The sequence below is a fragment of the Fusarium sambucinum genome, chromosome II (genome assembly GCF_050947815.1).
Source record: "Fusarium sambucinum isolate potato_lamoka chromosome II, whole genome shotgun sequence".
Taxonomy (NCBI): domain Eukaryota; kingdom Fungi; phylum Ascomycota; class Sordariomycetes; order Hypocreales; family Nectriaceae; genus Fusarium; species Fusarium sambucinum.
The window spans coordinates 2,242,290-2,255,704 of NC_139293.1; the positions used below are offsets into that span (position 1 = coordinate 2,242,290).

At 47.2% G+C, this 13,415-nt stretch overlaps 2 protein-coding genes across 2 annotated transcripts; both read right to left on the reverse strand.

The window, feature by feature from the left end:
• Window positions 1–3,024: 3,024 nt before the first annotated feature.
• On the reverse strand, window positions 3,025–4,444 carry FSST1_007532 (G protein subunit beta; the record flags this gene model as incomplete). Its single annotated transcript, XM_083224324.1, has 5 exons — window positions 3,025–3,045; window positions 3,100–3,219; window positions 3,296–3,385; window positions 3,438–4,156; window positions 4,315–4,444. 5 exons carry the CDS (start codon window positions 4,442–4,444, stop codon window positions 3,025–3,027), a joined length of 1,080 nt encoding a protein of 359 aa, XP_083083493.1.
• Window positions 4,445–9,761: 5,317 nt separating this feature from the next.
• On the reverse strand, window positions 9,762–12,015 carry FSST1_007533 (uncharacterized protein; the record flags this gene model as incomplete). Its single annotated transcript, XM_083224326.1, has 3 exons — window positions 9,762–9,873; window positions 9,933–11,668; window positions 11,764–12,015. The coding sequence occupies 3 exons, from the start codon at window positions 12,013–12,015 to the stop codon at window positions 9,762–9,764; spliced, it is 2,100 nt and encodes a 699-aa protein (XP_083083494.1).
• Window positions 12,016–13,415: the final 1,400 nt, after the last annotated feature.

A 13,415-nucleotide genomic window follows, 5' to 3' on the forward strand; every position in this document is an offset into this window, starting at 1 on the left:
ACACAACCCGCACTCGTTTCACGACTCAGTTCCATCCTTCTGCCTTCATGCCATGAACAATACGGCCAAGGGATTACCAGAGACCGAGAGTAGCGGCACATGATCTCGCAAGGCACACTCTTGTTACAGACTATCAGGCGGTCTACCAAGGAAACAGCAAGGAGGATGACGATGATCGCCAGCCTTTTGACTGTTGAGACAAGCGGCGTCTGAGCTCGGGCATCATGACGGCACAATCAGGCTTTGTCTTGCTTCTTTCCAACATGAATCGCGACCTGAGGATAAAAGGACGCATTAGCGAAACAAGCGAGGCATCGCAACAGTCGGCCTCGCCGTTCGTGTTGAACAAATTGTCTTTACAATGCGCGGGGACATGTCGTGATGATGGGGCGTTCGTCTGCCCTACGAGGCTGCATTCATCATGCGATCCTTGGATCTCCAGGTTTGACAGTCTGACAGTTCAGATTGGCCAACGATGGCGACAATAGCGGTAAACGCGACATCAGCGCCATCAAGCAGCCAAGCAAGTCTTCGGGCAACGGCCGGTCATGTTACCATTGAGTGTCATTCTAGCGTGTTTACAATCCTTCTAATGCACATCATTTCAAGCCATGACCAACTCATTCTTATTTCCCCAGCATTGTAAGTATTCTCGAAGCCAAGGCTAACAAATGAAGGGTCCAACGTGTCACTTCACAATGCAATATTGCTATTCATAGGCCGTTACCATACTAATCTGTCATGAAAGCCGAAATACTTTAGATTGCCAGGTGCTGCCAGCGGGTCCATCATGGTCAAAGCTGTTTGCTAAGTTCCCCATGCTTCGGCATGGCCGAAGTCTTCCAGAAGCATTCTGGCATTGTACTGCGTATTAGGTATAATCTGGGTCTTAACAGCTCTAAGTACTACTTATCAAGAGTCAGTCTCTCACGATACGAGTGTATGCGTACCCACGCCTGTTATTCATTAATGCATCGAAGCCGACTAGCAGAGTGTTGTTATCTTGGCTGGTGATCTCCATTCCATCTTCGTCTCATGATCAAATTCATTGGCGCTGTTGGCTGGGTGCACAGCTCAATTTCTACAAACGAATAAGAACAATGTGCAACGATGGACGTGAGAAACCTCGGGCGAGTGTAAGCCACGGACGTTGTGAAGCATCGGTTGACAGCGCATCTTGTCTCAGTCCCGTGATGCATTGTTCCACAGGCAGTATCCATCTTGTCAATGCATTGTCTTCTTTGTTCTCCATACACAATTTGAGGTATTGAGTTCTCTTGTCTGCCTTTGAGCTGTCTGGCAATCGGCATGTTAGACTACGTTGGTAGCATTTTGCGGCTTGCACAAAGAACGGGTAGCAAAGCCTCAATATTTGCGTTCCCGCCACTTCCGTTTGTCAAAGAGACATAACACCTGAGAGTGATAAGTATTGGGTGTTGGCTTCACTGTTTACAACAGACTTGCAGGCCCTAACTAAGCCGCTGCCCAATGCAGTGGCCTTCCACTCGTAAGGCTCTCAGAAGTGTATACATATAATAAGTTTACGAATACTAACTCAACGAAACACTATGCAATATTTCAATCGAGAATTATTCAGTACTCTATTTCTAAGCTCCCGCGAACGGGTTACACAATAACCGGGATGTTCATCCGTAGTTTGCTTTTACAACTCGTCCCTTGCCGTCCATGAGCACATATTGGATTCCCCCGAGACGGCTCCCTACATATGTTACTTCTCGGGAAGGATGGTAACTCGTTGACTTGATATATTAATTAAGTTAAGGTTCCGGCCCGTCTCGTTGTGAAAGCTAGCTGATCTCATTGAGTTTTGGACGTATCTAATGGTACCAACAGAGCTCCATGCGCCATCAATGGGAATAACATCAACATGTCATGATACCCCATGAATTTGGATCATATTTGTGTTCAATGCCAATGATCGGGCTCGCCGTGCTTTAACGGCTTGTCAAATACGTTGGGGTTCGTGGATGAATGTAGCTTCAGAGTAATACATCATTTTAATATCAATTGAGCTCTCATATAGTATCTAGATAAGTAGTCTTCTTCTCTTTATCTGTTTTCATTATTCCTTTGTTTCCCTTCATAGACTGAACATCTGCTGGTTGCCAATGGCTCAAGCTGTCTGGATCCGATCATCAATAGCATACTTCAAGATCAACATATCCCAGTGATGATTTCCCCATATATCAAACTGATACGTAGCTGATCTCGCAGGCCAATGGCTTCAGCTGGGACCGGCGGCTTCAAAGTAACACAGGCAAATTGTTGGATGGGCTCGAGTATGTAGTTCGCACAGTTTCGAGATAGATCAACAGTTGATTGCGAGTCAGGTCGAGAATGGAAGAAAAGTCGTGTAGTTTTGAAACATCATGATGTATTATCTCGAGGACTGAAATTTTGCTCGGTATAGCCGTCAACTCCCGTGGATTCCCTTCATATAAAAATCGTCCCCCCTACAGCCTTGCAAACCTTGGTTCCGTAATTATTCGTTCTGCGATAGAAACAGCCCGGGACCGAAAGACGTGAGCCGCTGAGAGTCGATACACATACAGAGGGCAACTGAACAACAGAGGAAACCCATCCAATAATACAACCACCCATTACTAACAGCCCGGGTTGTGTCAGAAAAGGGGAAACTATGGTGCATAGAATTTTGCAAGCGCGAAAAAAGAACAGGAAATGGGAAAAACAATGAAAATAGTAATGAAAAAGAGGTATCGCATCAGCCAGTGTATTTTCTCCCCAAATCCACCACGAGTCAGCAGCCCGTATTGGAGTGCTCGCGTCCGGCTGAAGAAAGTCGTTGGTAGGGGTATGTGGTAAAGGTAAGGTGCGGTTCGTCACGTCGTCCTGCATTCGCTAATAGTCGAACTCAAGATGGGCGTCTTTAGCTCTCGAATTCGATGGGCAATATAGTCGTTCGAACGCAGATGGTATAGAGGCCGCGAGCACGTACTGGCATTCATATATCCAGACAAATAGTTTCATGGTCGCGAACGACAATTAGTAAGCCCAGATTTTAAGCTGGCAAATGTTAGCAAGGCTTCGTTCACTCCTCGTGTTGTCCAAAATACTCACCAAAGAATCCCATGATCCTGTGCACAGGCTTGTACCGTCATTGCTCACTCCCAAGCAGCTAACACGGTTCTCGTGGCCAACCAGAGAGCCAACCTTTTCACCTCGGGTGATATCCCAGACCTAGATTCTCAATGTTAGCACTGCATATCATCCTAGAAAGAATTGCTTGTGACACCACAAACAGAGCCATGCTTACCTTGCACTCAAAGTCATCGTAACCGGCGAAAAGAAGACGTCCCGACACAGAAGTAGCGACGGAAGTGATACCGCAAAGAATGGACTCGGACTACCAATTGCGTTAGCCTACACAGAGCCAGTTTGATAAGGCCCGTACTTACCCCGTAGAGGTTGAGTTCGCGATCCGCACGGATATCAAAAAGTCGGCAAGTAGCATCGTCGGAGCCGGTAACGAAAGAGTGGCCATCGGGGAAGAACTGGATGGCATTGATATCAGACTCGTGGCCAGCAAAGGTCTGAACGGCCTTTCCAGCACGGATATCCCATAGCTTGGCGAAAGCATCGCAAGCACCAGAGATGAAGGTGTTTTGGTTGGTGGGGTTAAGGCTGATGCTCATGACGTCGCCGAGATGGTCAGCAAACTCGGTAACCTTCTGGCCCGTCTCAATATCCCACTTCATACAAGTCATGTCACCAGACGATGTTAAAATGCTACGGTCGTTGATGAATCGACAGCAAGAAAGGTAACCGGCATGACCAGAAAGTTCACGGGCAACACGAGTAGGACCGTCGCGTTGCTGGTTCAAGTTGTAGATGGAGCAAATGTTGTCGAGACCACCGCAAGCAACAAAGTTACCGCTAGGGGCGTAGGCGCAGGTCATGACCCAGGAGGATCGCAGGGGAATGGCGTGCACTTTGTTGGTGGTGTAGGCGTCCCAAATAATGAGCTTGCCATCTTGCGAAGCAGAGACTAGGTGTCTCCTGTCGGTTGACCAGTGCATAGCGTAAATCTTGGCCAAGTGACCCTTCAGCGTTCGCTTAGCCTTCATGAGCTGGTTCTTGGGAATAGGCTCATGTGCCTGTTGCGCGACTGCGCGAACTAAAGAATTGAAAAGATCGTGTCAGCATTGATTTCTCTGGAGTGTGCATCATGTTGATGAGACGCGTGTTAATAGAATGGGAGCATTGTTGAATGGCTGCGGTTACTTCTTTCGCCAGCGGTGTTGGAAGTTGGCTAGGTAATCGGGAGGCACGTACGAGTTGTGTCGGCAAGGTCATCCTTCTTCCTCTTAATTCGGTCCTTCAGAGTTTCGGCTTCGCGACGAGCCTGCTGGATTCGCGATTGCATAGCCTCGGGGGAGACATCGTTGTTGCCTTGAGAATTCATCGTGATCGGCCGGGTGAGTGGTGTCGGGTGGTTGACGCGCGACAGGAGAGATTAAACGAGATTCCGGGGACCAAGAGGCGGTGTCGAGATGAGAATCGTGAAGAGGAACGACGATGCTTAGGTCCAAGTCGGGCTCAAGGGAACAGAGCAGAAAAGAGCGACTTTCGAGAAGAGAAATTGACGATAGACGAAAACAGGAGCTCGACCGGCTGAGGATGGCAGATGGATTGAAATGGGCGAAATGCAAAGCAAGTGGAGAGGGAAAGGCCGGAGAGAGAGAGAGCTGGAGGAGAGAGGAGCGAGAAGGATTGTGAGTGGTAGGGGCCCTTTAGGGGGGAAGGGAATGCGAGCTACAGACTGCAGTTTACAGGGGGGTGTGTGCGTTGAGTGGATAATCTAAGAGTGGACGACAAGTGGGCGCTGGCTCGACTTGGCCAGTGGCATCGAGAGCGGCAACGACAGGATGATGCCCGCGGACAGGTTAATGAGGTAAGGTACGGATACAGACAACCTACTAATCACGGGATAATACCTATCACTGCTATAGTTACAGTTGAAATCCATACTGAGAGTTTTATAGGATAGAACAATGGAAGGAATGGAGCGTGTTACAGGTATAGGTGGTAGAACAACGGGCTCATGGGTCCTGACCACAGACACACTGTTATGATATCTATTTCTTTAACATTAAGCCCGGGTAATCATTTCTCAGCAATCGTACAGTCCAGAGTTTACATTCAAGTACCTGGACGATATATCTAGGCCGCAACAGCTTTGTCATATCTCGGAGAATCATTCTAGTATCGTTCCATATCATATTTCGCACGGTTAGAAATGCAAATGGCTGGCCTTGGAAGTACTTTATCTTCAGTGATTCGGTCATCAAATACAAAGTACCTGCCATTCACTTATTTCGCATCTACAAAAAAAAAGCCCCTCCATCCATTTACAGTGGGTGCTACTGCTGCACGAACCTGCAGCTAGGGGAACCCTGCGGTCGCCGCCGTCGCTCCGACCCTTTTTGTTCACTTCAGCCAACCTTGCCCGGTTTCTCTCCATCCATCCTTTCCTTTCCCGAACCCAGCTGCAACCATCAAATCAAACATCATTAGCTTGACGTAGTGCCTACCAGTGGAATCATCATCTTCAATAAACACCACCAAAAAGAAAAGAAACCTGCAAAATAACGGGAGCCCTCAATATCGTCCAATCTGGGCTTGTTGATCCGAAAAAACTTGACCAACAACTCATTGCGAACAGCCGATTGGTTCTTCCACGATGGCAAGCAACTATGTACAAGCATCAGATGCAATTCAAGATAACCCAGCCCCTGACCTCGTCTGGCATCATCAACTGAGCCCACCCAGGCTTCCATTAGAAGCTCGTCCCGTCCACTGAGTGACCGATCCAGGTCGTCCTGACAGCGAACACGGCTAGAGCCTCGCCCCAGAGCGGAGAGCCTTAACCCGAGCTGGGTAGGTGGAAGACTCGAAGGCGCACCACCCCCAAGCCAGATTGCTACTCAGATTGCGCCTACGCCTACCCACCAAAGTCACCGAGGTGATCTCCCGCCAAATTTGACCAAGCCCCAATACCCCAAGGAATCAATTGCTCTTCATCCGGTCAGTACGTACTTAACTAGAGATCCATAACTACCTGGATCATCTCGTTTCCAACATCTTTTGCATCACTGAAATAACAGCAGTCATCTTTATTCGGCTCCTCCACAACACATTTCAGGGGAAATACTCAGTGTCTGCTTTCATCGATTATCAGCAAATCACACGTCACATAATTTTGACTAGTTGCTAGATAGTAGTCCCGGCCAAGACAAATCCAGAGTCCGCGCTACTTGTTGCCATCCAAGAGATGATCTTTCGCTTCGATACACATTAGGAGAAGCTAGTCCCAGAGAGCTCCAAACCCGCCATGAGCTGTTTTTGACCCACGACCTTTGTACCTTGTCGGCTCCACTTGTATAATTAAATCTTCGTTGTATTTTCGGCTATTATGTCGCAAAGACTCCCCAGAAAGGAGTTTCGAGAGTCAAGGCCTGGCATAGCTTAACTATCGGATGTTACAGGACTGCACTACATACACGAAGACAGTCAGTATTTCTTTGATCGCTCTAAGCATCTGGAAGGGAAGAAACAAATACATATTCATCAGCCTTGGCTTAAGTGGTCACTGCTTTACAAGAAACATCCCCATGTCTTCGAATTGGCTTCCTTGCCATACAAGGTTCTCCGGCATCTCAACCCAGCAATTTGGGCTGCCTTGATTGCACAACTGCTGAAGATTCCTGTAGCAGTTGTTGTGAGACAACATTGAACAGAGACAACACAAACCATCCAAACAACTTAGTGTCTTGTCGGCAGGTCTGGACAACGTCTGGAGTTGCAAACGTTCTATCGCCATAAGTCCTAACCAATACTGATTGTTCTGTTCAACTATGGCTTTTGGATGCATCGAATTTGGAGATGTTTTCGTTCGAGAAGCCTTGTCGATTCGAGACATTAGGACGGGTAGGTGGATGGATCCGGAGAATGCTGTGGACTCAGACTTTAGAGCCCCGATGAACCCTAGTTTCAACAGGGCTGTTTTGACCACTGATGCAATATCAAACCAGGTCGTGTCCGTAGCAGAAATTGCTGCTACATTCTATGTATAACTAACATGTTGTTTTCGTCGCCTAGGTCACGACCCGGCTGCCGATCAGTCTTCAACACAAACCCTCTAACTAACCGTGGGAACCAGTAACTTTTATGTTTGTCCCTGGCTCTAGTTAACCCTGACCCAAGGAAAGCCGCTTGTTGATGCAAAGACTCATCGATTCTGCGCAACCAATCCCACCCGTTCCTTATCCGTCGACAGCTTGTATAACTGCCTGCCACTCCACGGCTCGACCTAAACAAAGGTAACCACCCAGTGTTTGTCAGACGCTCAAGCTCAACGGTGTCTGCAGTGTACACATGCCGATGTTGACAATGTGGATATGGAGGGAGTCGGTACCTGCAGCAAAGTGCAACCTTCAAAAGTGCGTTATGCATACTGTAACCCCTCCAAACACAGCATATATAAAAAGATGCTAGGTGATATTCTAATTTATCACTTGATTACTAACTTAGCTATGATGTAGCTTCATCTTCATCAAGAAGATATCAGCCATGGAGTTGCGTGATTTGCGTACTGTGAGGTTTCATTGATGCAAGTTTTGGTGTGTTTACTTCCCGCCCTCGTACTTCGAAATAACAAGCCTGCTAGCTTTAAGCTCCGTTAGTTCAAAGGACTTGCATGTTACTTTTTAGTGTAAGATCACAGGGCCCCAACGCAATTTGCCATCTCCCCAAGATATCCACCTTCTTGACAGGCCCCTGCATCTTAAAGTGAGCGATGTCAACCCCCGTCCTTAGTCTATTCCTAGTCCGGATGAGTGTGCCATGTTATAAGTACGTACCATTCTAAACAACGGCTCTGCCCCTGATTAACTTTGTTCAGGGAGTTGTTGACAACTGTGAGTTACCAATACATTGTTCTCCATCTCTGAGCTCCCTCCAGCAAATGTGTCTTAGCATGGGCTATTACCCGGCTGGGGCATTATTCCAGAACATAACAGTAACTCTGTTAACCGATCAAGTCATTACGGCGTTACGCTATATCTCGCGGTTAACAATCTCCGTCTTTGAGCCTGTCCAGGCTGGAAGGGTCTCCCGGTATAGTTAAAATGTTGCTGTACTACGTAGTATGTCACGTCAAGAGACACCACAAGACAAGCAACGTTGATGGTTGGACGTGTTATACACTGTCTCCCATCATTATGTCTTTTTTTCTCGCCTGATTCTCAGCCACTATCGTAATCAAGCCAAAGCTGAACTATCGTACCTGGTTTTCACGTCCGCGTCCATGAGTCGGGTAAAGGACATTAGTATCTCGAACCAGCCGGCTTGGCACCCCTTGCCTACAGTCTGCACTTGTCTGTAGAAAAGCATATTTTCCAATGACTAGTTAGTTCCAGAGCTTCTGCAGCAGGTTGTCTAACCTCCCCAGTGTACGACTCATGGCATGGTTGTATTTGTTTTCTTGATTCCCAGCCCAATCCCGCCGCCATTGTCAACTCTACTGTTTTTCTCTCTATAAGACACGACGCTGAAAACTTGCTCTACATTTATACAACGTTGGTCGGACGTATTGATACCAAAGGGTTCGGAACATCTCCAGGTGACGTTTGTATCTTCTGAAATGCCATGTTCCGAGTTGGTGATGTTTTGACCATGACTCAGGAACCATGAACCCTGTAGCTTGATTTGGCCGAGGATGTGCTTTGACACAGAAAAGATGCAGTGTAGAACCAACGATGATGTTTTCGGATCGAGTTGATTAGCATTGGATAATTGAGGAACTCTAATGTCCTTTTGCTTAACGTGCATAGTACAAGACGTTGTCTTGCTCTGAGGAGGATGGGTAGGTAGGTAGTAGTCATCGAACCGATGTGCGCGCTCTACCCTACAGTGAGCACTTTTTGACAGTGATTTGATGTGAACACAATACCACCTGGTGGCTTACTGAATATTTGGCCAAATAATGATAACGTTGTATGCTTTATTAATTTGCATGGTTCGATGTATTAAAAGAGTAAGATATAATGCATTGCATCTCCTGAATTTATTTGGAACCTGACACGGTAGCTGTTGTCATGGTAGTTAATGTCATGCGTAACAACTGACGTGTTAGTTGAAGGTAATCCATTCAACGTATAAGTGAGTAAATTAAGGAGAGATGCTCAAGATTCCTAATACACTGTATAATTAATAACTACCAAGACTTTGAGCCTGTTGTTCTTATTTACCTAAGGAGGCTCAGTTTGTTATTGGAAGGATGCCAGGGTAAAGAGATTGGTAACTGATACACAAACTAAAGGCCAAGATACCTTACGGTAGATATTTACGAAACAACTCTACTGTAGTATTAACCACGCGGGGGTTTACGGGAGTGTGTCAGATCTCCATGTATATGTTTCGAGCAGTCGGGTCATTACTTGATGCGAAGACAACTGGCTCATTGATCAACGACATACTTGAATGTTTAAAAACAAATAAGTCTTGAATATTGAATTTTACGCAGGTAACTAGGGAAATCTGAAAGGTTACTTTGCACAATATCTGGGACTAGTGGACACACGTCTGATGCATGAAACCGTTTAGTTACTTAGTCTTCATCGATACAAACACCCCCACGTAACTCTCTCTATAAACCATGGTTCGTGTCTTGTTTACTTTTATAGAAAGACATATACCTCCCTGCACTGCGAAAGCCCCCATCAATGGGTCTCTGCCCAACTCCTGAACCAATCTAATGCTTCAGGGTTAGCGACGCTGGCGTTGGTCTTGACCTTCATGCCCGAAAGGATTTGCTTCACAGCAACTTCGATCCTGTGTTAACTATTAGTATCATGTAGCGGTTATAATAATATCGCACGGGATGTACTTACTTCTTCCCATTACTTGTCTTGGGCACGCCTGCTCCGCATTCCTCGACTACTCCAGGAACGTGTCGAGGACTCAACTCAGTCTTAATCTTCGACTTGATCCGTAGACGAAGGTCATCGTTGAATTCATGTCCCGGCACCATTACCAAGAAAAGACACACAGTCTCATCAGAGTCTGTCTCTCGTCGACGTCCGACGCACACAGCATCTTCAATATCGGCAGCAAAGAAACGCGTGAGGATATTATAGATCTCAGCAGATCCAAAACGTACGCCAGACGGCTTTAGCACGCCATCTGATCGACCGAGCATGACCAGGCTTCCAGTTGAAGGGTCGGGGATCTTGACGAAGTCACCGTGATGCCAAACAGCACCGTTCACTCCGCAAATGTTTTCGAAACGCTCAAAGTATGCCGACTTGTACTTGGCCTCTCCGCTGGGCCCAAAGAATGTGAGAGGTTGGCACAAAAACGGCTTAACACAAACGAGATCTCCAGGCTCGTCGGCCTTGATTGACTCTCCAGTGGCTGAGTCGACAGCACGGATGGCCATACCGAGACCAGCACACTGGATCTCACCAACACGAACAGGAAGAAGTGGACAAGGGGCACCAAATAGTGAGATAATATCTGTGCCGCCAGTGATAGAGCCGAGATTGATGTGTTTGGGGAAGGCTTCGTAAACGAATTTGAAGGTTGATGGAGGAAGAGGGGAGGCGGTCGAGTAAATAGCTTGCAGCCGAGAGAGATCGATTGAGCTGTCACGGATAGGGTAAATGCTGTTGGCTTCCAAAGCAGTCAGATAGGCAGCTGAAGTACCAAAGTGAGTGACCTCAAGGTCAGAGAGGAGACGTGGAAGTGAGAGATGAGCATGAGGCCGGAAGGGCGAACCAGAGTATACAACAACGGTGGATCCCACAGCGAGAGCTCCAATACTCCAGTGCCACATCATCCACGAGGTAGTCGTGTAGTAGAGCATTCGAGATGTCGAGTCGAGCGAACAGTGGAGGAAATGTTCCTTCTTATGCTGAAGCAGCGTACCTAATGCTGTATGAACAATGGCCTTGGGAAGACCAGTAGTTCCACTGGAATAGAGGACATATAGTGGGTGGGCTGGAGGGAGCTGCTCGAATTTCAGGGGCTCTTCTGAAGCAGACTCAAGCATTTTGGTGTAATCAACTGCTGTCACGCCATGTTTCTCAAGTTCTTCGAGGCCAAGACCCCCGGAACCGATGTTGTTGATCACAACCACCCTTTCAAGACCATTGTCCTTCAGCGCACCTACAATCTCTGTTGTTTTTGACACACTTGACCACTCCTTACCATTGTAGACAGTGCCGTTGTCGGCGAATAGTACTTTGGGTGCGATCTGATTCAGACGGTCTAGTACAGCTGAAACGCCATTATCAGGACTGATACCGGTCCAGATGGCGCCTATTGCTGCTGCGCCAAGCATCGCAACAATGGCTTCAACATGATTAGAGACAAAACCAGCCACAACATCGTTGGGCTTAAGGCCAGCTGCGCGCAAAGCATTGGAGCAGCGGCGAACAGCCTCACGCAGCTCGGCCCATGAAGTAGTGACTGTGGAGTTGGACAACTCGGTCACGGTTATTACAGCCGGGGCCGTAGCTTCGGGTTGTGGAGAAGTTGCAGGAAAGAGAGTGTTCTCGGCAAAGTTAAGAAGCGAACCGGAGAAGAAGTCAGGCCGAGGATACATGGGAGCATTTTGAGGGAGGACCTGTTGGTGAGTTTAGTTGAGTTTCGTAAATTGAAGTCAATCCAGCGTCTACCCATCTCACTTGAGAAGTCCCGCTTACACCTGGAGTTTCGTACCTCATCAAAAGGCTTAGACGCTGTGACACCGGTGAAACGCCAGACTTCCTCCCAGAATGAAGAAATATCGTCGATAGACCACTTGTAGAGAGCTGGGTAGCCGTCAAGGTTCAGACCATGCTTCTTGTTGACATGCTCGAGAAACTTCCACATATGAGTGGACTTAGGATCTGGATGCCGCCAAAGGACATTGTCCTCGGAAGGAGGCGCAGCGGCAGAAGGCGCAAGTTTATCGATTGACATGACGGGCATTGAAGTAGTAAAGAAGGGAGGTCAAGACGCCAACCAAACCCTCGGTAAAAAGATAATATTTTGAGGGGCAACTGATGATAAGTTGGGGAAGATGTGATGAGTGCGGAGGAACAGTCAAAATATCGAAACAGTTTTGATGCACCACCTTGAATTGAAGCAATGGAAGAAAGAACTTTTGATATTTGAGAGGTTTTGATATCTTCCAAGTGCAACGGACTTGAGATTCCGTCCTTTTCTAATGAGCTCGGAACCGGAATGCATCTCCAAATGCCGTGTCTATCTATTGCGAACCGCTGAAAGCCGTCCCCTCCCGATCTCGGTTCCCCGCCATCGAGAGACGGTGCTCCGAAGTGGCTGTGGTGGGGGAGGCTGACGATGTGTGGCTTCACTCTTAAACCGAGGGTCCATAGGTGGCCAGCCAAGATGCTGTCAAGACAAACAGCGATGGATTGCCATTGATGTACTGAAAGGTGTTTAAGATGTGATATCCAAAAGTACGGGAGGATCATCCAGAGGTCCCGTGTTGTAACCTTTATTGATCGCTATTGGTTAAAAGGCCGTATACAGATTTCTTGTCAGGGGTAAGTACGCGAGTTGCAGACAGCGCGTATAGATCTTGGAAATAGACGAATTAATTCGCCATGAGAATGTCGAACGCTACGACTCATGACATGATTGTCCAAGCTCAATCGGAAAGCCGAAGCAAAATCACGTCGTTTGGCACTTTGGCGAGATTAAATATCTTAACCTGACCTGGAGCCCTCACTTTATGTACCACAATGACTAAAGCTCGGCATGCTCGATTTTCCCTAAACTTCCGAGACGAAAGGCACGATTCGGATCCCGAGGCTCCTGTGCAAGTGGGTAATGCCTGATCTATATGGTAGGTAACATCTCAAGTCGTGGATGATAATTGCGCAGGAACTGAGACAAGCTGGTATCACAGCAGGGATTGACACTAGAACCCGAAATGTCGGGCACGGAACAATGATATGATACTCGTGAAGGATACCTCGAAGTTTTAACTATGTAGAACCACCCAAGAGAGTATATACTCCAATGGTAGCTTCGTGCGATCATTAATTACTACTCGCGCGCATTAGCTGAGCTGAGAATGAGCTGGCGGTGAAGCCTATTTCACATTAGACGATCTTGTTCATATTTGATTCCGCGTAGAGAGTAGCGTCTTGATCTGGTCATGGTCATATTAGATGTCGGTGTGCTGTACAAGCGTATTTATGCAGTCGCCCTTTTGCGCATTGGGACTCGCGCCATTCTCGTTACTTGGAGAGAATACATAGTGCAGCGTGCAATGATGAACAAAGGTTTTGCTGTTTAGATTTTTGATTGAATTTCATAATCGACATTTTATCGTCGTTTTATTATGATTCTGGAATGTT